Raw genomic sequence first — 25,445 nt, 5'->3', positions numbered from 1 at the left:
ATCTCCAACTAAAATAAAATCCACTCCTTCAAATACCCAATCAAATTACACACACCCAAAATTATCAAACAATACCAAGAAAAACCCTTCCTCCAAAACCAAAACAAATTCTTATAATACCAAAACATCTCACCAAAACACTAAACACCCACAACCATCTTCCAAACCAGCTCATACAACTCCCAACTACTCAAAAGAACCTCATCTCATCAAAACAAAAACCATTCCAACTAAACCCCATTCTACTTTCAAACAAATGAACCCATATTACACACCTCGCAAGACCGGATCTCCCCTCAAGTATATAAATAGCCATTGCCAGAGATACAAGGATTCCACCACTGGAATCATTCGCTATAAAGATCGATATGGTTGGTTTTCTCATAGTAAACCCAACCCAAAACCTAAAAGCACTCCCATCAAGTACTCTCTCTCTGAGTTATTTAAGTTTGCACCACGAATCATTCACCCTCGTGTGCAAAAAGTGCTTGACTATGCACAACCTCCTACTTCTCTCTTCAAATATCCCGTTGGACCCACCCTCACATGGGTCCCAACTTCTGGATTCAAGTAGGTGGTTGTGATTTGGCTTGTACACATTTCAGTGTACAACCCGGTCAGAACATGTTTAATTGAGACGCTACTTCATAATTGTACCTTTTCATTCACCTTTTGGGCAATCAATCAATATTACATGATAAACATATTAAACATGTTCATCATGAGGGGGAGAAATGTGTTAAAGGTTGATATTGATTGTCTTTGTGAGGGGGAGCACAATAGATTGCCCATTTAAGGGGGAGCACAATGAAAGCTTTGAAGATGATTTATTGCTCCGAAGAATTTGCTCAATTTGAGGGGGAGCTAAAATGACAAATCATTTTTCACACCAAATTTACACCAAGCCAAGCTTCCGCATTTCGCAAGAAGCCTAAGTCTCCGCCTTCACAAAATGTTTAAGAATCCAACAGTCAAAGTTGCATGAAGATAATGAAAATAAAGAGAAATCTTCAAAGTCTTTTCCACATCAAATATTCTCAACATAATTGAACCACCAGACCGACCAGCAAATCCAAAGTACCATTTTTTCCCAAAGAAGTATTGGAAGGGAAAGAAGAGCGAGTACAAAAAGAGAGCCTTTAAAGACCAAACCTTTCTTCATGACAAACCCGAATCATCAACAAAGAAGCGAAACAGATGACAAAGAAAGAAAAAAAGAGCTCAACAATGATCATTTACAAAACAGTGCTAAAGGGGGAGATTGTTAGCTTTTATATTTGTTAGTACGTGTTTTGTAAATATAGATTAGTAATGTCCTTGTTATTTAGCTTGTTTAGATGAAAGGTTTATCATGTAATTCACTATGTACTTGCTTGTAATTATGAATAAGAGGGTTTAAGTGCAATTTATATGACTATATAATCCCCCCACATGTAATGAAAAACCAACCTTTTTGCACAATATTAATAGTAGTTCTAATACCTACATTCCCTCAAATACCTACTTTCTATTATTTCATCTAAAGGTTCACTACACAATTTGCATACTTTACATAAATAACACTCGTTAATAATTTAGTGCAAACAATGTATGTCTTCTAGTAGTGGAGTGGACTCAAAACATGAGTTCGATCTTCAAGAAGATACCGGCCAAAATCGTCGTCGGGTTGGTAAAGATGATCAGCATCTGGAAAATCTATGTCATCAAGAACATTCCAAGAATTCCAAGAATTAAGAGCATCAACCCAATCAGGATCATCATCATCCAAAAACATGTCTAGTGGGGGGGGGGGGGGGACATGATGGAAGAGTAGTAGTAGTAGTAGTAGAAGAAGAAGTTGAAGCCGTGTTATATGTTGATGCGGATGCGATCATTGATAATGTCGACATTTGCTTCTAATTTTGTTGATAATGGTAACCATCGGCCGCTAACATGCTCTCATGATCATAATTAGAATTAGTACCCTGCTAGCTCATGCTGGTTGTAGTCGACGTTTGATGCTAGTCTTGTTCGTTTGGGTGACGGTTCATCATTAATAATGTGTAGCTGGTTTTGTTCATCGTGTGCACTAATTTCCTCTTCTTCATCATTCCTCATGCATACGAATTGTTATGTTTCCCGTTTCCAGTTCCATTCTTTTCTTCCTTGGTTTCCTTCAGTTTATAAATCTTGCATAGCACCCAATTGCTTAACTACATACATGAACAAAATAATGAAGAAGTTTGGTTATTGTGATTGAATATATGAAAATCACTTTCTCTCATATAAATACAACTTGGCTCTACATACATAAAACTAGTACTTATTATAAAAAATAACGTGAAAGTACTTAAGCTTAGTTAATATTTTCTCCGTTCCATGAAAAGTGTCTTATTTTGAATATTCAAAGTCAATATTTATAAACTTTGACTTTAATATATTAATTATATATAGATATATAATTAATGATCAATATATTGATATATAACTAGTGTTATACCTGGCAATTGGCCGGGGATGACAAAAATTAACTATTTTGCTATTTGAGAAGAACGTCAAGCTGTTAGCCAATAACCAAAAGAAAAAATTTAAAAAAATAAAAACAAAAACGAAGAAATGACGTTGGTTTTTAAAAGCGTTTGCTTTTATGAACGGGGTTAAGAAAACCACAAATTTAAGGTCGATAAAAAGTATTGAAAAGTAAATGTAAAAAAATAATATACTAAAACCGTAAAATAAAAAAGAGAACAAAAAAAGAATAAGAAACCAAATGAAAAAGTTATAAAAAAAACCAAATGTTAAATGTGAAAAAGGTATAACAACTAAATGTTTAAAAAATACGAACGAATATATAATTCAAAAAAAGAAAAAAAATAGGATTAAAAAGAAAATATATAGCATTTGAATAAAGTATATAGCATTATAAAAACTTACAAAAGAAAAAAAATGTAAAGTGTAGAAAAAGGTATAAAAAAACAAATGTTACAAAAAAATTTAAAAAACCCATAAATTATATAAGGGTAAAGGTTAAATTTAATAAAAAGCAAAATAGGAGCGGCAAAAAAGAAAAAGGAAAATAAGAAGGGGAAACAAAAACGAAGAAATGTCGTTGGTTTTTAAAAGCGTTTGTGTTTATGAACGGGGTTAAGAAAACCACAAATTTAAGGTTGATAAAAAGTATTGAAATGTAAATGTAAAAAAAGAATATACTAAAACCGTAAAATAAAAAAGAGAACAAAAAAAGGAATAAGAAAAACCAAATGAAAAAGTTATAAAAAAAACAAATGTTAAATGTGAAAAGGGTATAACAACTAAATGTTTAATAAAAAATACAAACGAATATATAATACAAAAAAAGGGAAAAAATAAGATTAAAAACAAAATGTATAGCATTTGAATAAAGTATATAGCATTATAAAAACTTACAAAAGAAAAAAATGTAAAGTGTGGAAAAAGGTATAAAAAACAAATGTTACAAAAGATTAAAAAAAAACTCATAAATTATATAAGGGTAAATGTTAGAATTAATAAAAAGCAAAACAGGAGGGGCAAAAAAGAATAAGGAAAAAAAGAAGGGGGCAGAAAAGAAAAAGGAAAAAAAAAGAGGGCAAGGTGTAAGAAGCCAAAAACAAAATAAATAAAAAACTTTTAAAAAGGGATGGGGTTGAACCCATGACTTTCCATTCTAAAGGAACACACACAAACCACTGGATCAAACCTAATCTTCGTTTATTATTTGGCAAATCATAAATTTATGTGAAGAAGTGCCACTTGTTATCACATGATCGGTATTCATCTGTGTAATTCATCAACACATGCACGTTATACATATATCAAAAATAACTATTAATCATCAAGAATATAATAAGTAATCAATATATAGAATAGATCGATCAAATAATTATATATATATATATATATATATATATATTAATTATGGCCGAAGTACGATCATCGGGACTGAAGTTATAGATATTGACTTCATATATGCAGCAAGGGGGATACAAATCTTTCTCGATCTTTGCTTTCAATTAGTAGACAATAAGCTCTAAATCCGTTGGACAAAAACGATAGCCAGGGGCGAGACCATCTTCATAATCGTGGTAATTCTTGTTAACAAATTGTTGTTGTACTAATCCCTCCATATAACGTAATATTGGAACTAAGTTTTAACTTGATTATTGATGATGATTATCGGATAAAAACTTTGAACGAATAACTTTTTGTGGAAATCTTGAAAAAAAGAAAAGTTGATATTGAATATATTGATGATTATTGTAGACGACGTTGGTATGATGTATATATATATGCATGCATGAATTCAGGGAATAGCAAGGCGTCCAGCTTTCTTACAAATTCCTACTCACTAAATAATCGGGATAAGTTATCCAAATATAATTAGAAATAGAATGTAATTATAATATGAGTATTATATTATACACAAAAATACATAGAGATAAAGTAATTTAACAAAATGTATATTTATATGACCGACTGATCAATAAATCAAAGTATAAAAAAATAGATTTAGATTAAATCATTATTACAACCAATTACTACATCCTTATAGAGTTCTACGCTATGATGCACCGAAACTCCAAACAGGTAGCCGTACCCGTTTCCAAAACTCCATGGAAATGTTTCCGCGTACGAAGCACATATGAAACGTTCCATTGAATTTTCTACATATACCGAAACGTTTATTTGAAGTTTCCATATGGTTTCTAATTAATATCAAGGTTTTAATGGACTTTTTCTATTCCCCAAACCCACACAGGTAATATTATATACAATTTGATCAACATTAAAAAAATTTCTATTCCAAAACCAATTATTAAACCTTAAACATTCAATGAGTGATCACTGATCAAGCATGTATTATACAATTATACATATACAATTATACATAATCTCTCAAGTCTCAAGTATTTCTGTATAAAAAATTGATATAACTTATATTTGTATATATTTTTATTGCTATACCCGTATCCTTGATTTTTCAGTTTTTCCGTTCTCCGTTCCCGTACCTCTTTGCCGTACCCATTTCGGTGCTACATAGGTTTTACGAGTAACATTTAAAAACAATTTATTTTTTAATATAGCATTACTTAGATGTGACAGATAATAATGTAACTGAATATATATATATATATATATTATATATATATAGGGTGGCAATCAAATGAGAACAAACTTAAAATGAGAACACTTAAATTCTACATTTTGATGCATTAAAAGTCCATAAAATTGACATAGTGCATAACTAATTATCATTATCATTATTTAAATAATGATAATTAGTTAAGCACTATGTTAGTTTTATGGACTTTTAATGCATCAAAATGATATTTTTAAGTGTTCTCACCGTTCTTATTTTAAAAGTGTTCTCACCGGAGTGTTACCCTATATATATATATATAAGTTATTTTTAGTACAAGAGTTTGAAAAAGTAGAAAAAGTACAAGGTATTTCCTCCTTTTTCTTCCTTCTTCCTTCCATCTCCGACCACCACCACCATGATCATCTCCGATCACCACCATGATCCTCCGCCGACGACGAGACTTACACATGTGTAAGTACAACTTTTTTAGCATTTTAGGGTTTAAAATTTCTAGGTTTTTTCCTTCGGGAGACAACCACCACCAGCCACCATCATCTCCGACCACCCCAACCACGGCGCTAGCGCCGGCATCAAGGGCTTCGCCCGTACCATAGCAAACCATCACCATCTCTTGGATCGCCGCCCATCAAATCCATACGATTCCCATATGCGTTCCTTGACGGTCAGCTTAGAACGGATGAGGGTCTCTGGCCCGTACCCTATCCACCCGAAAACGAACATGATTCTCGTCGGAAAGTTAACTTACACATGTATAAGTTGTACTTACACATGTGTAAGTCTCTCCGGAGATGGTCGTCGTCGCCGGAGGATCATCGTGATGGTCGTAGATGGTGGTGATGTTGGTGGTCGGAGATGGAAAGAACAAGCATGTGTAAGTTAACTTACACATTACTTTTTGTACTTTTTAAATGTTTGTATAATAAATAACCCACCCTATATATATATATAAATATATATATATATATAAATATATAGTAAAAAGATCAAACGAGAACCAAAAAAATGTCGAGAACTACGAGAACTAGTTTTTAATTAAAAGACATAGGGATAATATGGTCAATTTGTAAATACATTTATTTTAATTACTAAAAGGGAATAAAATACTCCTCCTGAATCGTTCAACATCACCCTTTTTTTTTGTCTGCAGTTATCAAAAATAACAATTCCAAAAAGAAGCGAAGTATGCCTGTGTATATTTATTTTTTTTAAAAATAATTCAGCCCCATAGTTAGAGGTAGAATCTTAGGGCGCGTTTGGTTCGCGGAATGTTTTTAGAAGGAATGGAATCTTTCAAAGGAATTGGAATATGAAGGAATGGAATTTGACGGAATGTTTTTGATTTTTTAAAGATTCAAGTGAGGGACGGAATGAGATTCCTTCCCCCATCCCTAAGGAATGGAGATTCCATCAAATGAGAGAATGTTAACATTCCAACGGAATGTGATTCCTCCATCTTTAACCAACCAAACACACTAAGGAATAGAATTCAATTCCAATTCCATCAGATTCCATCAAATTCTGTAAACCAAACGCGACCTTAAATAACCATATATGTGCCCGATGTGGTTTCTACTGGATTTGTTTCACATGCCCTAAATATACACTCAACACACAAATATAAAGTAAGAGTATGTTGATGTGTGGTTGCCTTTATAGTAAAGACACAAAGGTAGATTTTTGACAAGTTAGCAGGTTTCATGTTTGCAAAATATTTTACTTGAAAGGAAGTAGAGAGGTCATTAACAGAGAAAGATATGCTACATTTGGAAACATGAAAAAGAGCTTAAGAGGTCTAAGCACATTGAAAAATTTAAACGGGTTTTAAGTTGTTTACCTCATTTGGCCAGTTAGCTTTGTTTGATTAATTGTTTGGGTTTACCCAACAATAAATTCTTAAACCTGGTCACATTGTCACAATACCAACATCATTTTCACATAGATTTAGGATCTAACAAATCACTAAAAATAAATAATAGCATGTGTTGATATGCATTTACCAAATCATTAAAAGTAAACAAGGTCATAACACATTTATGTAAGATATGTTACAACGTGGTACACACATACGTTTTAGTACATCCTAAAAACACGTTATTTAATTTGAACCTCATACATAAACCGTCATACCACATTTGTACCATATGAACACTTATGTTTAGTCTAGAACAAAACACACATACATCAACAGCCACAACACAAGTGAACCACATAAACACATGTGAACCGATTCACATAGAAATGTGTACACAGACCCATACATGTGTACACGAATATGATAAACACATTAGTCACAACATATAGGCTTATCCTACCACACAATACACATACAAGATAAAACATAATACAAAATTTTCAATCACAGGTGCACATATACAGAACATGTGTCAAGTCGCACATAAGTAATAAGCTATCACATTTGTCTAACCCAATATAACCAGTATAATACATCTGAATAAAAACCTTAATTGATTCTAATCACCGTATTAGCAGCTACCCAAATACAATGCAGTTTTAACTCCATCCACATATCATTACAATAAGTTTTTTCATTTCTAAAGGTATTTTCACAAACCTAATACATGATCACAAACAAATGAATTGAATTTTAGCAAGTCAAAAAAAGCCAACCATTTAGATTTCCATTCACTTTTTTGGGGGTTCCCATCCCTATGAGACTACATGAACCGTAAGAGACTATATATATGTTTATCGAACCACACAAACCACATGTGTCCACCCTAATATCTTGTGTTTTATCATACAAATGCCCCAAATTTCATATGATTGTAATATGTAAACCCATATTTCAGACTATTATACGTCAAACACATGTGACCCTAAATAAAACCGCTCATATGCCAACCAATAAATATGCCCTGATTACCAAAAAAAGAACTATTTAACACTAAATACATATTGTTTCCGATATGAATACCAAGAATCGATCTAACTTTTATAAACACGTGTAATGAAATCAATTATACAACCAGATGAATCGAACATGCGTTCCGCACAACAATTTTTTTAGGGTTAAAAAGTTTACCTCTTTTACTCATCGTATGATAATCCAATCTTTTTACTTGAAATACACTTAGTAGATCCCGGATTCTTAGATGAAAACACAATTACACAAACCACGAATTTTAAATTTAGGATTCTATTGATTTTTCGTACTTACTTTTGTGAGTTATTGACGGAGGGATTTGGGGGCAGAAATTTGGGTGTAACAAAAAGAGAATATTTCTTTATATTAATTAATTTATCTCATTAATGCTCGTTATTTTTTATACCGATAATGCCCTTTACACATGTTTCAGTCTTTAATTTTGATAAGTGTTTACACAAATGCCATTATAGATTTTCAACCATTGATTTACATACTTGAATGGATGAGATTAGTTCTCGCAGTTCTCGACCTTTTAATGGTTCTCGTAAGAACTGCCCTCTCTCTCTCTATATATATATATATATATACCAAATAAGAACAGTTGTCCACCTTTGATTGCTTTAATCTACGGTTGTAAAAAAACCAATGTTTTTTCAAATTAAAAATAAAATAAAAGGGTACTATTGGAAAGATAAATATACACACGTCCCTGTCAAATACCCCCATTTGCTGCAACAAACCAACAATCTGTACAATAATTTCAACTTCTCATCTAATCTATCCCAAATTGAATTTTCAGAAACGAGAGTAGGTACTCGCGCGTTGCGGCGGTGAGATGGTAGAGGTGATAGGTCATAAAGTGTGATAGCCAAATGCCTTAACCGTACAGGTTCCGCCCTCGGATTTAAAAATTCGCCGAAAGTATATCGAATGACATCTCTGATGAAAGAGCATGAAATTTTAAGAACACCCATATAATTTTTATAATTTATCGATGTACGGTTTGTGAAATAAAAGATTTTGAATGAATTGGAGGAATAAATGATTTATGAAGGAGAGAGAAAAAATATGATTGGTTGAGATTTGAGGAGAGAGAAATGGTGTTTGTTAAATATAGAATTGATAGAAAGGACATTTTAGGGAAGTAAATATTGAAACTTAAAATTTTAGACAGGGGGAATCTGCTTTATAATATATTATAGACTAATTATTTTCGGCCACCACCACATCCAACTTACCACCGACGCATTTGTTTTGCACTTCTAGCAACACGTCAGATCTCGATTCTCGAATACAACATTGCCATATCTTCCCGCAGGAAATACGCGGCCGCTGTCGTCGGATTTATAGGCGTTGATTTTGAATTGGATCGAAACGATGTTTATTCGGTTGTATACATGTTTCCATTCGGGTCCAAGGCTATGCATTTCTTGTTTTTTAAATCAATAATAATAAACTTAGAGACTATTGTATTGAAAATGCATCCATTTATCTTGCATCCAATATCGTTTTCAAGGGATGCAAAGTGCATCCAATCTTATATTTAAATTTCTTTTTTGGTATGATAGTAATTAAATTTCTTTGTTGGTATCTTTTTCAATGGAAAATGCTCTAATGCCAAATGGGTGACCCTTTTGGGAAGTTTGTCCGAGCAACCAGAAACAAAGTCGTGAGCCTGCGGGCAATGCGAACAATATTGTGTTGTGGTAAGGCGGGGTGTTACAAGTGGTATCAGAGCAACCCTTGGGATTGTCGGGAGTGTATGGCGCACTTGCATAACTCAACGACGTTGAGTTTTGTTGAGGGGTGTGAAAGCATACATCGTAAGATAAAGGATGCTTTTTTTCAATTTTGTTTATACAGAATACAATGCATCCACTTGTAAATTATAGATATTTTGTTTTATATTCTATTTTCGCATCCTGGGATTTAGGTGTAGATGAACAAATTAAAAGCTGCATCCTGAGATTCTTGAAGTTTTTATATTATGCTTGTGATTTTGTTAGTTAAGAGTGGATTATGGATACACACTCTTTTTGAGTTACTAATGGATTTGGATGCACAATTTTGTTCGATGCAAATTTTTTTTATTTGTACAAGGATGCACAATTGCATATAAATCTGTTACGTGAGAAAATGGATCTTAAATTACAATGCTTGAAAAATTAAATTAATTGACTATGATTTTTCTAATTTAAAAATTAAACATGTTAAAGTTATAGGCACTTAAGAATCATGGGGTAAAGCTTTTTTTTACCTTGCTGGAAAAAGTATGAACATGAAAGAGAAAGATAATTATTCCAAATTTATCCCTTGTTTTCACCGTTCTTATTTCAAAGTTTTTTTCGTTGGAAAGTTACCATATATATATATATATATATACACGAGCATGGTACCTGCGCAATGTGGCGGCGGTGGTGTAGAGGACGGTCTAGTGGTGGCGGTGATGGTACTGTTGGTAGTGGTGGTTGTGTCAAGTGGTGTAGGTTGATGTAATTGTGATAGTGAAAAGTTTAGAAGATAAGGGTTTAAAGTGTTAAGTATTAAAATAAGGGTTTATGGTGTAAATTAATTCATTAAGTGCAAAGTTGGTAATTTATAAAACTTTTTTCATAGTGGTTTTTTATTAAGGGGCAATTTAGTAATTTCGTATGTGACATGTGAGTAACTATTTCTATTTTGAGAGGGGTGCGTAAACTTTATATATATATATATATATATATATAGGAAAAGTGAGTGTGTGGTTGTCATGCACCTAAGTTAGGTATAGAACCACTCACTTATTAATTTTTTAATATTTTGAATAAATAATGGGTCTCTATGTATTTTATGGATTAAAAAAAAACATAATGTGAGGTTTTCTATACTTAAGTTAGGTACATAACAACCACATACTCCCAACCCTCTATATATATATTCTATATTACTATTATTAAAGAAAATGGTTACAAACTTCGTTAACAATAATACTCATAGACGTACGTACTTTTAATAAAAATAGACTTCAATTCTAGCAAAATAGAACTTTTATTTCTTTATGTAAAAATAAAATAAATAAATTATGGTTTATATTCATGTAGGTTAATTAATTAAAAACATAAATAAATCAAACTTAGCTATGTTAATTACCATTAATATAAAAAAAAAGAAACTTTATTTTTAAATGTCATAAAATTAGGATTCATAAAAAGCATCAATTATCTTTTCTCAAAAGTAAACTGAACTTTAGGGCTGATATTTGGGCTTAAGTTGGGCCGTTAATGAATGATTTCAGGAAGTGATTAAAAATCAAAACCAACTATTGGGTTCTGCCAGGCCTGCCCTTAGTAAGTTTTGCACAATTTAAAGAAATGTAATAAAAAATAAATCGAACAAATATTTCCAAACTGGGTCAAGAGGTTTTCACAATATGGTTTCTACCTAACACAAGGAGAGCAAAGCCACCTAACACATAGGAAGAAAACCTTTTAGGATATGGCTAGAGTCGAACTGGCGTAGTAATGTGGTCGCATCCACGTAAGACTTTTAGTCATTTATTCATTGCTGTCTTTCAAGAAAAAAAATAAAAATTCCAGTATAGTATATTCTCCTATTTGTACTATACTATAAAAAAAAATGTTCTCATGCATGGTGAAGTTAAATTAATAAAAATGTCTAAAATATCCTTAATGACTAAATTACACTATCAGTCTTTTATCTTTTAAAATATCTCTATTAATCATGTGCATCAATTACTTTTACGTCAATTATCTACACCATTCGACACCGCCTCCACCGCCAACAAACAACAGTCGTCCCTACCACCACACCGTTGCCGCCATGAAATTGTCGCATTGTGCGGGTACCGTGCTATATAAGAATAAAATAAAATATTTACAAGTTAACTAATAGAGTAAATGGTAAGCTACAAAAAATCATTTTATTTTTTACTCGTTAACCGCTAATCGCTATAGTTGGTAAAATCGCTATTATTTTAGTACAATATTTGAAACATTTTAAAGCATGGATTGACTAGAACGGTTTGTGTTAGTCCAACATTTGCAACACAGGCAACACCGCAACACTATGTGAGCAGAGATTTTGAACCTATTCACCTAACACTATGGGCCGGGGTTGTTCACAAAATAATGGTTCTAGTTCGACTCATTTATGTGTATGGACGTTACACTTTTGAATCCAACACTACGGGCCGGGTTTGTTCACAAATATATGTTTTATCAGATTAATTAATACGAGTATGAAGTTAAAAGAAAACGTGTTATTTTATCACGTATGCTCAGAATATGAGACGGCGATGGGGTAGTGCAACAATGGTAGTAGTGGCGGTGATGATGAGCAGCGGATGCGTTGGTGGTGGTGACGGTCAGAGGTGCTACCATAAATTTTTTTAAAGAAGGCAAAATTTAAAAATCCAGGAAAAATAAATATAAAAGGGGGCAAAATGTTAAAAACCTATAACAATTTTTTTAAATCGATGCAAATTTCAAAATACATGACAAAATTTAAATTTTGAGAGAGACATTTGCTTAATTGCCCCCCCCCCCCACCCCCCAATGTGGTCAGGGGTGGTTGCAGCTTGAGGGCAGTGGGATCAGCTGTCCCCACTTCAATTTTAGTACAATGTAATTTTTCAAAATTTAAATAATATATTTGTAAATTTTTTCTAAAAGTAAGAAAGAGTAAGTAGAAAATAAATACAAATGATACCTTTGTTGTCAACTTATCATAAACTTATTATTTTGGATGTCATTGGTCATCGAGCATTAATTTTAAGATATATTTTTTCATTGAAAGATTAAAAAAACTCGAGTTGTTTTGATTTTTAATAGAAAGAATGAATTATAGTTTAAGAAAAAACTTTCGTTGTTTGGGTATGTAAATATGTAATACATTATAGAGGAACTGTTTATAAAAATTTATTTTCTTTCAAGTTATTATCTATATTTATCACAAACAATTAATTATAATTATCATAATGTAAAGAAAATATATATATATATATTATATAGAAGCTAATTATATCAAAAGAAGTACTCGTATAGTTTTTGGGATTCTTGTATTATATGATTGAATACGTTTTCATTTAATAAGACCTTGTTCGATACATGTGGTCATTATTTATTAAAAAAACTAGTATTTTTAAATATGATGTTTGACCCGGTGTAGATAACAAATTCTTTTGATGGTCCATTTTCTATTTTCGAGCTAGGGCCCATTTTTTTTTCACTCTCGGATACGACTCTTATAACTATAACAAACAACTTTTAAAATTGCCTCATCGCAAAAAATTTCCTGGCTCCGTCTCTGCATGTGGTACCGCCACTGGTGACAGTGTGATGGTGAATGTAAAATTAATTGATATAAAATGGTTAATATGTTTATTTAAGAGTTTGAGGATTTATGTTGTAAATTATTTCACTAAGCGTATTATAAGTATAAATTAGGTGAAGATGTTAAAATTAGTCGAATAAATAAGAGAGTAATATGGTTATTGTAAAACTTGAACTGCTTAAACAAGGAATGAGTAGCTTGTTTTATATAAAATAAAAATAAAGGTACAAGCCCCATACAAAGATTTTATAAATATCAAAATGTGTATTTCAAGCTGGTTGATATACATATACTAGTAATTTTATTTTTATTTTAAGAAGAGACTTGAGAATTAAGTTTTTGAATTTATCCAAAAGTACTTTCAAAAGTAAAGACTATGTTTTTTTAAGAACGAGTTTCTCATATAATTAAAATTGAAAACGAAATCTGATATGTGAAAAAAACAATAATGTTAAATCCAAATTCACTAAGAAAAAAGTATTAAAGAGGTAACTGGTCTTTTTTTCGAACATTCAGTCGATATGCGACATTAGGAAAATCTCACCGTATAATGGTGAAGCCTTGCACGTACCCTAGACAACGAGATGTTGATCATGGGCCGTTACAAGTATTCAGAGGAAAAACCCCTAAGACTTGTAATCATAAGGATCGAACTCAATACCTTAGGTAAAACCTAGGATTCCTCTGACCAGTTGGACTAGTTATTATGGACAAAAAGGTAACCGGTCTCATAATTTTGTATGATGAGAGAGTGACAACGACATTGAAAATTTAATACATTCGTTTCAATCAAAATGTCTTAAATTGACTTTCTAAATTTTTTTTTTGCAACTTTGGTGACAAATATTTTTGTTTATACTTTATAATAATATATGAGATTTATATCAATGTAAAATACTCCTAAAATACAACCATTCTTATACTTTACGTTAAGTATTATATAAACACAAACAAACATATTACGGCCATAGATAAACAAGGACGACTTAAAATATCAAATTATGACATTTAAATTGGGACGAATGTATTATTAAGTTTGACAATGTTGCTTTTACATGTAACGATTTTTCCAACTAAAAATATATTTGTTTTTATTTAATATTTACGATGTAATTTAACATGTTACGAGTACTTTTCTTTTCCTTCTTTATTTTTTCACTATTACGTACGCATCTTAGGTTCGAATTTGAAGTCCCAATGATTTTGGACTGTGAATAGACTTAAGTTTTTTAATCCCAAATCAAATCAAAACCTTTACACTTTATAAAACAAATTACTCTTCATCCTTTAAAATTTTCATCTTTGAAAAACCCCAAATCCCTTGACTTTCAACACTTTTTCAATCCCCACACTACATCTATCAAAATACCCCCAAAAGATTTTTCAACCTCTATCTACCCAAACTACCCCTCTATTTTATTTAATAGTTTAAATATTTTTACTTAATATATCTATAAGGTTCTTAAAAAAATTATTTACAACATACAAGTCCTAAATCTTAATATATCTACACTAGCCTTATTTACATCAATTACCTTTACATTAATAACCACACCACTATAATCACCAACGACCGTTACCGCCATCACCTCCGCGTTGTGCAACTATCAATCTAGTTCATAATAATTCAAGCTTTAGAGAGTTTTATAGATTCCTTTTTCTTTCCGTTTCTTTTTCATATTAAAAGTTATTTTATAAAAGTGGAAAATGATTAACTTACATTCAGTTATATTTTAATAAATTATTTTAAAAACACTAGCACAGTGCCCGCACAATGTGGCGGTGGTCGTGACGGTGACGGTGTGGTGGTGGGAGCAACTGTTGGTGGTGGAGGCGACATCAAGTAGTGTAGATAATTGATGTAAAAAGTAATTGATAAAAAAGGTTAATGAAGATATTTAATCATTTAAAGATAAATGTCTGGTAGTATAAGTTAATCATTAATGTTATTTTTGATAATTTCTGAATGTAACATTTAAAGAGAGAATTGTTTTTTTATCAGATAGTATAAACGTATAGATTAGGTGTACAGGGGAATTATGATTAGGAAATAGGGGTATTTTGGGTATAAAAAGATGTTGAATTTTCTAAAATAAAATAATTCAATATACTTTATAAAAGATTATAGATTTTAACACATACTTAAGTTTTATTTAATTACCTATTTGAAATATATGATTTATTAAATTTCTTAGGAATTTTAAGAGATAACAGTTTGTAATAATTTTAAAACTCTAAAAAGTTTTATTGATTTTTTTATTAAATAAATAGTAAAATGCTATCTTATTTTGATTATGTTCATCTTTTTATCAGTCAAAATTGAAATACATTTTTACAGTATACCAGACCATACAAGCATAACACTCCTATCCATTATATATGGAAAAAAAAATCACATATTTACTCTAAAAAGTCTTTGGGAAAAAACTAGAAAGAGCTGAGTTAGCATCATTTGATGATTATGTTCATTTTATCTAACTAAAAGACGTTAAGAAATATATTATTCATTATAATTTTAATACTTTTTTTTAGGCTTATCAAACTTAAAAACCAATTAGGTTGGTCAATGATGTATACAGGGTGAGTCTAGGAACGATTTTATTTGAAACTAGGTATCTTACCCGCACAATGTGCGACAATTAAAAAAATTGTTTAATACATAGAAAAGGTCTGTTTGGGAAAAAAAGTTATATATACATATTTAGGTTCTCAATAACTGTTTAATGAATTATTCTATAAGTTTATTATTATGTAAATATTGATATGTAGTTCATGTTCAATTCCTAGATCAGTATTACTTTGAATTACATTATATTACATTTTATCACCAATATTTACATAAAATAAAAATGAAACATATCAATAATCCCTTATAAAACAAATTGGCCTTCCTATTTTAAGAAATTCAGTACTTTTTTCGATATCTCCAAACTACCTCTAAATAACCCTAACAAATATATTTAAAATTGTCAATTTTTTCACCTAATTACTTTTAGCATCCAATCCTTGACTTATATTTAGAATGATAACCACGGTTAGACGCATCATCATCACATTTCATGAAAGTAACCTAAATAGCTTGTACTACCATTATGGCATCTCACACGTTATAAACCGTTGCTACTGCAACGCGCGGGCACTCTTCTAACATCTCATTAAGAATCACTATTATTTTGACTTAATTTATATTATATCTTATCATCAACATCAACATAAACTAACTATGAAACGTATCTTTAATCAAAATGTCAACAATATCATCAGTTATCACTATTATGTTGATAACCAAACATTGACAAATCCACAAAAGCTATACTGTGACTTGTTATAATTGATCCTATTGATAGTACAGAGAATAGGTCTGTCATTAGAAAATAATATAAGAGGCCTAAAAAAATTTTTGTTGAAGGGAGATTTAAGATTTATTCAGAATGAAAAGAAAATAGATACCACAATAGTATATTTAATTTAATGTTTATTAAATGATGAAATAAGTCATGATGGTATGTATTTGCCAAAGAGATGGCTTGTGCTTGAATACCTCGTCATGTTGTAAATCAAATAAATAATTAAATATTTTGTTATTATTCAAGAAAGATTTGAAATAAGATGATAAAATATGAAACTAAATTTTTTTGGCATATTTATGGCAAAGACAATATAGATTGCCGAACTTAAAAATTATTTAAAGTTTTCATTGTAATATTTTCCTTAAATATGAATAAATAAGATAAATATAATCAGATAAAGTAAGAAGATGCCACATAAATTATAATCCTATGTGACAATTTTATAAAATAGGTTTTAGTTTTTAGACCCTCTAAAATCATTCGGATTTTCACTGTTTAATAATTATATAGATTTAGGGTCTTGAGTTAAATTTTTAACAACGAGGTTTTCTTTTTGAAGGGGTTTAATTAATCGAACCACTTGTCGGGAAAACCATCTATCGTGGACCAAATTAAATAATGTATAACCTCTTGGCATTCGTAAATAATTAATACGTTTATGATAAAAATTATTAAACTAAAATATGGATTTACACGCTTCCAAAAAAAACAAAAATGCAAATTAACATATGGAAAATTCATGACCAAAATCCCTACTTAAAATAAAAAGATTTGATTGGTAGTAAAAATCTTTCTTTCCATTTCACCCTTTTTTTTTTTCCTTTTGTTAATCAAAAACAAATCTTCACCGTCCATCTAACAAAACCCTTCTAGAACCTCCCACAAACACACACACACTAAAATTTCACCATATATTGCCGCTGCTTCATATTTTCTCGCCCTGACACTCTCCCTCAAACGCTATATCTCCTCCACCTTCTTGTTAGGTATATCCTCTCTTTCTCTCTTCTGTTTACATACATACATATACGTATATCTACATCTATATCTATATCTGTATGCATATATTTCATTTTTTAACTGTGTGTACTACATTTTCATCATCTCTGTACAATGATCTGTAATCTTTTGCTGAATTTTCTTTCCGTATCCTTCCTGATTTTCCTGTATGTCTATATATATATTTTGTGTATCTATAGTTCATTTAATCATCTATTTCACGTTATTATTATCGTCACATTTTATGTAGTCTGATCGTACGGTCACCTTGCTATTTAACGATATAGTAAAAATATATATAATACAATTTTGATCTATAAATAAAAAATGTTTTGGATCTATAATTTTGTTGCGGATGTTTTTGTTTATTCGTTTTCATTATGACTTTTTTTTAGGTTAATTTTGTTTTTTTTTTTTTAAATTTTGGAAAAAAAGTTAAAATTATGCAGAGTCTTTTATTATGCATGTGTTGTTAAGTTGTAGTATAGATTGTTAACGGTTACTGTGTGGATTAAAAGGAATTGTATATCTTGTCAAAGATCTCTTAAAATGATTGTTATTGCATTGTTTCGTAAGCGGTGGTGTTCAAAAGGTGGTCAAATTGAAAATTATGATTTGAGTCTGAAATGTGTTATGTTATTGTTTTTGTTATGAAAAGTTTGTAACGAGCAACTGATATCGTACGTTCTATGAAATAACGTAATTTTTGCAATTTTTTTTAAACAAATCGTCAAATCAATGCGGTTTACACACTGTTTATTTTATGCTTTTTAATACTAATTTCAGTTAGGAGTTGCATGATCAACTTAGTAAGTAGTAAGTTATATCTAAGTGTTTTTGGTATTGGAAAATCGTTTTGGCTTGCGTCTAATAGTAAAGTAGACAGATATTTTGGGTTTTTATAGAACGATTATAGAGAAATGAACATGATTAATTGATATAGATTGAGTAATTGATATAGAAGATAAGTTGGCTGAATGGTCAGGCATTCTGATGACCTCACAAGAGGTCCCAAGTTGTAACTTTCGTATCTGAACATTTTGAAAGCAATTTAAGAGTTCCAAATTTTATTTAATCGGTGAGTTCCAAATTTTATTTAATCTCAACTTATAAAAGCAATTTAAGAGTTCCAAATTTTATTTAAACTAAACTTAAGTTCTTATAAAGTCTGTACTAAGTTGAAAACTATTGTTTTTGAACTGGCTATTAAACTTTATTTGTGTTTTAGACTTCTTGATTTATTATTAGTTAGCTGATTAATTCAGAATTAGTTAATTACTGATAATAATTGTTAAATATTGAACCAGTTTATATGTGAACTCTTCTTTGTAATTTGCATATTCATAAAAGCTAAATGACAGATTGCATTTAAGAACATATTAGGGTTTTGATGAACCTAAGCCAGAGTTTCTTCTATCTATGATTGGCATTATTCATTACTATCTTATTTTATTGAATCTTTGATATGTAATTCTGTATCCACCTACATGATATGCCTGGATTGTTGTTGGGTATGTGTTCTGTGATCCATCGTTTTGCATTTAATAGGGTTGAAGTTTGTGAAGTTGTTTGAAAATGTATTTTTTGATTAACTGAGTATTTTTTGGAAATTTCTTTTTAGTAGATGCTATTTAAGTAATTCCTGAATCTAATTGGTTTTCTATGGGTAGTGCAATAATGTGGCTTACAAGATTGTAGTTGGTATATTTTTTCACTCATTGACTCATTGTATAATACGTCATTTGTAGGATTTTATTTTGAGCACAATGGCTGATCAGAAGCAAACTTGTTATGATGCTTTTCAAAGACCAATTGCTAGTCAGAAACAATTTGCATATGGCAATCATTCAAATGCAGCCTTTCAGTTTCCAGTATCTCAATCATTGGTTGCTACAAACGTTTCTCCGGTTTTTGTTCAAGCTCCATCAGAGAAAGGGCTGACTGGATTTGCCACTGATTTTCTTATGGGGGGAGTTTCAGCAGCTGTTTCTAAAACAGCAGCTGCTCCAATTGAGCGTGTCAAACTCTTGATCCAAAACCAAGATGAGATGCTCAAAGCTGGTCGTCTTTCTGAGCCATACAAGGGTATTGTAAATTGTTTCTCTAGAACAATCAAAGATGAAGGCGTTATGTCTTTGTGGAGAGGAAACACTGCCAATGTCATTCGTTATTTCCCAACCCAGGTCTGTCATACTCATTTGTATTCTCACTATCCTCCATGAATGTGAAGTCTCTTCACAGTAGGGGCCGCAAGTTAGACTAGTGCTGCTAATGGGTAATGTTTAGTACGATTGAGTTGGGCCTGGTGCGGTTGACCTTTTAGCAATTTTAGTTCTATTCTCTACTTCTATGTGTTAATTGTGATTTCACTAATAATATACAGTAGCATTTTAAGTAAAACGATTTAGGATGTCATATGCCTTCGTGTATATACTTTAGGAGATTTTCAATAAGTTTGACATATTGCCTGTATTGCTGATATTATGTTTTTCCCATTTGAGATGGAACACAATCCACATATTTATTCATCTTCTGTATACGTGATGCAATTTGCAGGCTCTTAACTTTGCATTCAAGGACTACTTCAAGAGTTTGTTCAACTTTAAGAAAGATCGTGATGGCTACTGGAAGTGGTTTGCTGGAAATCTTGCCTCTGGTGGTGCTGCTGGTGCTTCCTCCCTACTCTTTGTATACTCTTTGGATTATGCTAGAACTCGCTTAGCAAACGATGCCAAGGCTGCAAAGAAGGGAGGAGAGAGACAATTTAATGGCTTAGTTGATGTCTACAAGAAGACATTGGCTACAGATGGTATTGCTGGGCTCTACCGTGGATTTAATATTTCATGTGTCGGTATCATTGTGTACCGTGGTCTTTACTTTGGCTTGTACGATTCTTTGAAGCCGGTTGTTCTCACTGGTTCATTGCAGGTTAGTAGCTGATCCTTCTCATTGTTTTGATTTGAGTTGTCAAGATGGGTTGGTTATGTGGGTCCGTTAACTAGTCAAAATATGTTCAGGCGAAGTTTAGTCATTTATTTTTTCCATGAATTTGCATGAATTTGTTTACCTGGCTCACAAATAGCTCGTCCATTCATAGGGGGTTTAATACGTGTTTGGGCTGAAACCATTGTTTACTACAGACTGACATGCACTGGCTTATTGTAGTTAAAATAAGGGCTCTGAACCAATTCCAACATGTTTGTTCTGTTCGGTGGTTTTTTAGTCTTTTTCCTTAGTCAAATGACCTATGTAACTTGTTTAGGACTTAACTCATCTTTAAATTGAATATCAGAAAAGTATTCTCATGACTGAATATCTGTTTTTGTGTATTCAGGATAACTTTCTTGCTAGCTTTGGGCTTGGTTGGCTGATTACAAACGGTGCTGGTCTTGCCTCATACCCCATTGACACCGTGCGTAGAAGGATGATGATGACGTCTGGTGAAGCTGTCAAGTACAAGAGCTCTTTTGATGCATTCAGTCAAATTGTGAAGAAAGAGGGTGCCCGGTCGTTGTTCAAGGGTGCAGGGGCGAATATCTTGCGTGCTGTAGCCGGTGCTGGTGTTCTTGCTGGTTATGACAAGCTTCAGGTCCTTGTCTTTGGCAAGAAGTATGGTTCTGGTGGAGCTTAATTAAATTTTAAGCCACCTTTTTAGCCGATAAGACGGTGATGAAATATTTTTGAATAATTGAACTTTAGGAGGGGATTATTGGAATGTGGCTCTGAAATGTTATTTTGTAGCTATTAAATTTTCAAAAGGTCTGGTGAAAACCTCTTTGCAGAGTTTGGTCTTTCTATAGCATTATTGTTATTTTTATTAAGCCCGTCATTAATCCTTATAAACAACCAACTCGTTTCATAAATGTAAATGATACACTACTTAGTTGAGAAGGAATCCTCAAGACTTACGATAATCATCATTAATTATAGTATTGCCTCTTTATATGTTGTCAAACTACGTTGATACTTAACGTTAAGAAAAAGGGATTTGATTGAATACGATTAGTAGTATAAATTTGACTTCCATATGACAAAGCTCCTCTAGAACCTCCCACACGCTTCATTTTAGCGTATGTTCCTGCTGCTTCATGTATATCGCCTTGAAACTCTGTCAACTCTCTTATGTATATCTATATTTATATGCGTATATATTTCATTTTTAACTGTATGTATTACGGTCATCTCCATACACTGATCAGTAAACCTTTGCTGAGTTTCCTTTCCTTATCTTTCGGATTTTTTTTGTATGTATATTATATATATATGTATATATCTATATGTATCTATAGTTCGTTTGGTCATATATTTTATGTGATTAAGTGATTAAAATCGTCGCATGTTTATCTAGGTAGCTTGATTGTATAGTCACGCACGTTGCTACTTAAAGATATATCAAACATATAATGGCTGATCATCAGAACAAAAGTTGTTATGGTGCCTTTCAAAGACCAATTGCAAGTCAGAAACAATTTCCATATGACAATTATTCAAATTCAGCCTTTCAGTTTCCAGCATCTCAATCAATTGTTGCTAAAACAACAAATGTTTCTCGGCCGGATTTTGTTCAAGCTCCAGCAGAGAAAGGGTTGACTGGATTTGCCACTGATTTTCTTATGGGGGGAGTCTCAGCTGCTGTTTCCAAAACTGCAGCTGCTCCAATCGAGCGTGTCAAGCTTTTAATCCAAAACCAAGATGAGATGCTCAAAGCTGGCCGTCTTTCTAAACCATACAAGGGTATTGGAAATTGTTTCTCTAGAACTATTAAAGACGAAGGCGTTTTGTCTTTGTGGAGAGGAAATACTGCTAATGTAATTCGTTACTTCCCGACCCAGGTCTGTCATACTCTCTTGTACTGTCACTAATTTGCATAGATGTGTAGTTTATCTGTATTCAGTAGAGACGACGGCAAGTTAGCCTGGTGTGCTGCTAATGGGTCATGTTTAGTATGATTGAAACGGGCCTGGTACGGTTGACCTGTTAAATAGTTTTATTTCTATTCCCTACTTTTATGTGTTAATTGTGATTACACAGGTAGTAATATAACATTTTGAATAAAACCATTTAGGACACCGTATGCCTTGTGTAATGTGTATAAACTTTAGGAGACTTTCAACCAGCTTGACATATTGCCCCTTTAGATAGAATTATGTTTATCCATTTGAGATGGAACACAATCCATATCGATTCATTCATTTGGTTTTTTTTTTGTGATGTTCTCTATACTTGATGCATTTTGCAGGCGCTTAACTTTGCATTCAAGGACTATTTCAAGAATCTGTTCAACTTTAAGAAAGACCGTGATGGCTACTGGAAGTGGTTTGCAGGAAACCTTGGCTCTGGTGGTGCTGCTGGTGCCACCTCCCTACTATTTGTATACTCTTTGGATTATGCCAGAACTCGCTTAGCAAACGATGCCAAGGCTACAAAGAAGGGAGGAGAAAGACAATTTAATGGCTTAATTGATGTCTACAAGAAGACGTTGGCTACAGATGGTGTTGCTGGGCTCTACCGCGGGTTCAGCATTTCATGTGTTGGTATCATTGTGTACCGTGGTCTTTACTTTGGCTTGTATGACTCTTTGAAGCCGGTCCTTCTCACTGGTTCATTGCAGGTTAATAGCTTATCTTTCTGGTTGTTTTCATTTGAGAAGTCAAGATGAGTGGGTCAAGAGGGTTGGGTAATTAGTCAAAATGGATTCAGGCGTAAATTAGTCGTGTTTTTCACTGGCTAAACTAGCATGAATTTGTTGACTTGGCCCACAAATAGCTCCTGTTCATATATGTTGGGTTAATATGCCAACACCAGTTCGGGTTGAAACCTTTGTTTACTACATATTGACAGTCACGGGATTTATTATAACTAATTTTGCTTAAGTTTGTTGCATTCTGCATAAATGATCTAGGACATATTCTGCCTTAAAATAAGGTCTCTAAACTAATTTTAACCCGTTTGTTCTGTTTGGTGGTTGTTCATATCTTTTTTTTGGTTCAATTAATCGTTCCCTTTCTATTCAAAAATGACCTATATAACTTGTTTAGGGCTTTACCAGCCATGTTTAAATTCATTATCAGAAAAGTACTCTGGTTACTGAACTCATGTTTATGCGTGTTCAGGATAATTTTGTTGCTAGCTTTGGGCTTGGTTGGCTGATAACAAATGGTGCTGGTCTTGCCTCATACCCCATTGACACCGTGCGTAGAAGAATGATGATGACGTCTGGTGAAGCAGTCAAGTACAGGAGCTCTTTCGATGCATTCAGTCAAATCCTGAAGAAAGAGGGTGCTCGTTCATTGTTCAAGGGTGCTGGTGCAAATATCTTACGTGGTGTAGCCAGTGCTGGTACTCTTGCAGTTTATGACAAGCTTCAGGTCATTGTCTTTGGAAAGAAGTATGGTTCTGGTAGAGCTTAATTTATTTTAAGCTATATTTTTAGCTCATAAGATGGTGATGAAATATTTTCGAATACTTGATATTTAGGAGGGGATTGGAATGTAGCTCTGAAATGTAATTTGTAGCTATTAAAATTTTGAAGAAACTGGTGAAACTCGTTGCATCTTTTACTCTTTGTATATCATCAGTTTTAATGTTACATTTCTTTTATTCGCTCTGCATAATTCTGAAGTTTACTTGTCCCATGCATTGTTAATTTTAATATAAAAACAGGCCTACTCGGCTACTCTTGAATCCTTTGGTTAATTGCCTTGTGTGAGATTTGATTAAGGGCGTCAAACAGTACATCTATGGATTGTCAAAAACTAAGTTTGATAGCATTTAAATTGAGAACCAAGTTGTAGACTATTGGGTTTTTTGTATATATGATATATCATTGTCCCCATAGGACTATTCTGGTTCGCTAGTATCTAGCTTTGGCGCCATGTCAAGTTTCGTCACCACGGACGTGCGATTTGTGAAGTTTAAGACCATCCGAATTAGTTTAGGTTGTTTTTCTTATTAATATCCTAATCAACATGTTACATCTGCTTTCGATACATCCTTTTCATAAACATTTTTTACCCACAACATTTACATTTTTTTTGAAAGGTGAATTTCGCTGAAAACTTCGTGTCGCGATTCGACAGTGAGAGGTTTCGCATACGTTGTCTAAGCCGGATCCGCGCTAGATAGCTCACTCTAAGTAGAAATGTCTATTTCTTATGTCCTCCCTAAGGCTTAAACACCAAACCTCATACAAGAGGGAATAGTCTTTCAAACTATTAAGCTAAAGCTCAAGAACACTGATACAACCCATGTCATAGGACACGACCCATCTTACTTTGTCAATAAACCCACCACTCATGTGGCAGTTGGTTTCCCATGATGTCAAGTTACCCATGATATAAGCTGTTAGTTTCCCACGTCATCTTTGCATGCATTTAGTTAAGGAGTACAACTCCATTATGCACGTACTATCAGTTTCTTGTAGAGGGTGTTGATGGGTCGGGTTAATTGGGTTTCGGGTTATTTAGTTCGGGTTATTTGGGTTTCAAAGAATTATAAGTTAACCCGTAACCCAAACCAAATAATATATGGGTTATTTGGGTTTGGGTTGTTTGGGTTTGGGTTTTTTGGATCGGGTTTTGGTTAACCCAAATAAAATGTCATTGAATTTACGTGCATTAGTTACGCAATATTGCAACAATATAATTTCAATTTCAAAAACTTGAATAATAGTGATACTTATATAGACTAAGTTCTTTATTTTCAAATGTGTTAAAACACTTTTGATTATGCGTTTTTTGAATTCTTGAATGAAAAAATGATAATATTATTAGAATAA

General features: G+C 32.3%; 2 protein-coding genes across 2 annotated transcripts; both read left to right on the top strand.

Moving 5' to 3' along the window:
• Positions 1-17,598: 17,598 nt before the first annotated feature.
• On the top strand, positions 17,599-21,449 carry LOC122582858 (ADP,ATP carrier protein 2, mitochondrial-like). The gene is made up of 4 exons (XM_043755291.1): positions 17,599-17,655; positions 19,417-19,851; positions 20,225-20,596; positions 21,003-21,449. Exons 2-4 carry the CDS (start codon positions 19,435-19,437, stop codon positions 21,297-21,299), a joined length of 1,086 nt encoding a protein of 361 aa, XP_043611226.1. The 5' UTR covers positions 17,599-17,655; positions 19,417-19,434; the 3' UTR covers positions 21,300-21,449.
• Positions 21,450-22,135: 686 nt separating this feature from the next.
• LOC122582859 (ADP,ATP carrier protein, mitochondrial) lies at positions 22,136-24,214 on the top strand. The gene is made up of 3 exons (XM_043755292.1): positions 22,136-22,500; positions 22,908-23,279; positions 23,782-24,214. Exons 1-3 carry the CDS (start codon positions 22,282-22,284, stop codon positions 24,076-24,078), a joined length of 888 nt encoding a protein of 295 aa, XP_043611227.1. The 5' UTR covers positions 22,136-22,281; the 3' UTR covers positions 24,079-24,214.
• The last annotated feature ends 1,231 nt before the right edge of the window (positions 24,215-25,445 follow it).

This window comes from Erigeron canadensis, chromosome 9 (assembly GCF_010389155.1).
Source record: "Erigeron canadensis isolate Cc75 chromosome 9, C_canadensis_v1, whole genome shotgun sequence".
NCBI lineage: Eukaryota > Viridiplantae > Streptophyta > Magnoliopsida > Asterales > Asteraceae > Erigeron > Erigeron canadensis.
Note: the sequence above shows the minus strand (reverse complement) of the source record. Positions and strands in the feature narration are given on the sequence as shown.

Coding starts and splice junctions, on each gene's coding strand:
- LOC122582858 (XM_043755291.1), top strand. CDS start 19,435: ATGGCTGATCAGAAGCAAACTTGTTATGATGCTTTTCAAAGACCAATT. Junction 19,852..20,224: donor TTCGTTATTTCCCAACCCAG/GTCTGTCATACT, acceptor TGCAATTTGCAG/GCTCTTAACTTTGCATTCAA. Junction 20,597..21,002: donor TTCTCACTGGTTCATTGCAG/GTTAGTAGCTGA, acceptor TTGTGTATTCAG/GATAACTTTCTTGCTAGCTT.
- LOC122582859 (XM_043755292.1), top strand. CDS start 22,282: ATGGGGGGAGTCTCAGCTGCTGTTTCCAAAACTGCAGCTGCTCCAATC. Junction 22,501..22,907: donor TTCGTTACTTCCCGACCCAG/GTCTGTCATACT, acceptor TGCATTTTGCAG/GCGCTTAACTTTGCATTCAA. Junction 23,280..23,781: donor TTCTCACTGGTTCATTGCAG/GTTAATAGCTTA, acceptor ATGCGTGTTCAG/GATAATTTTGTTGCTAGCTT.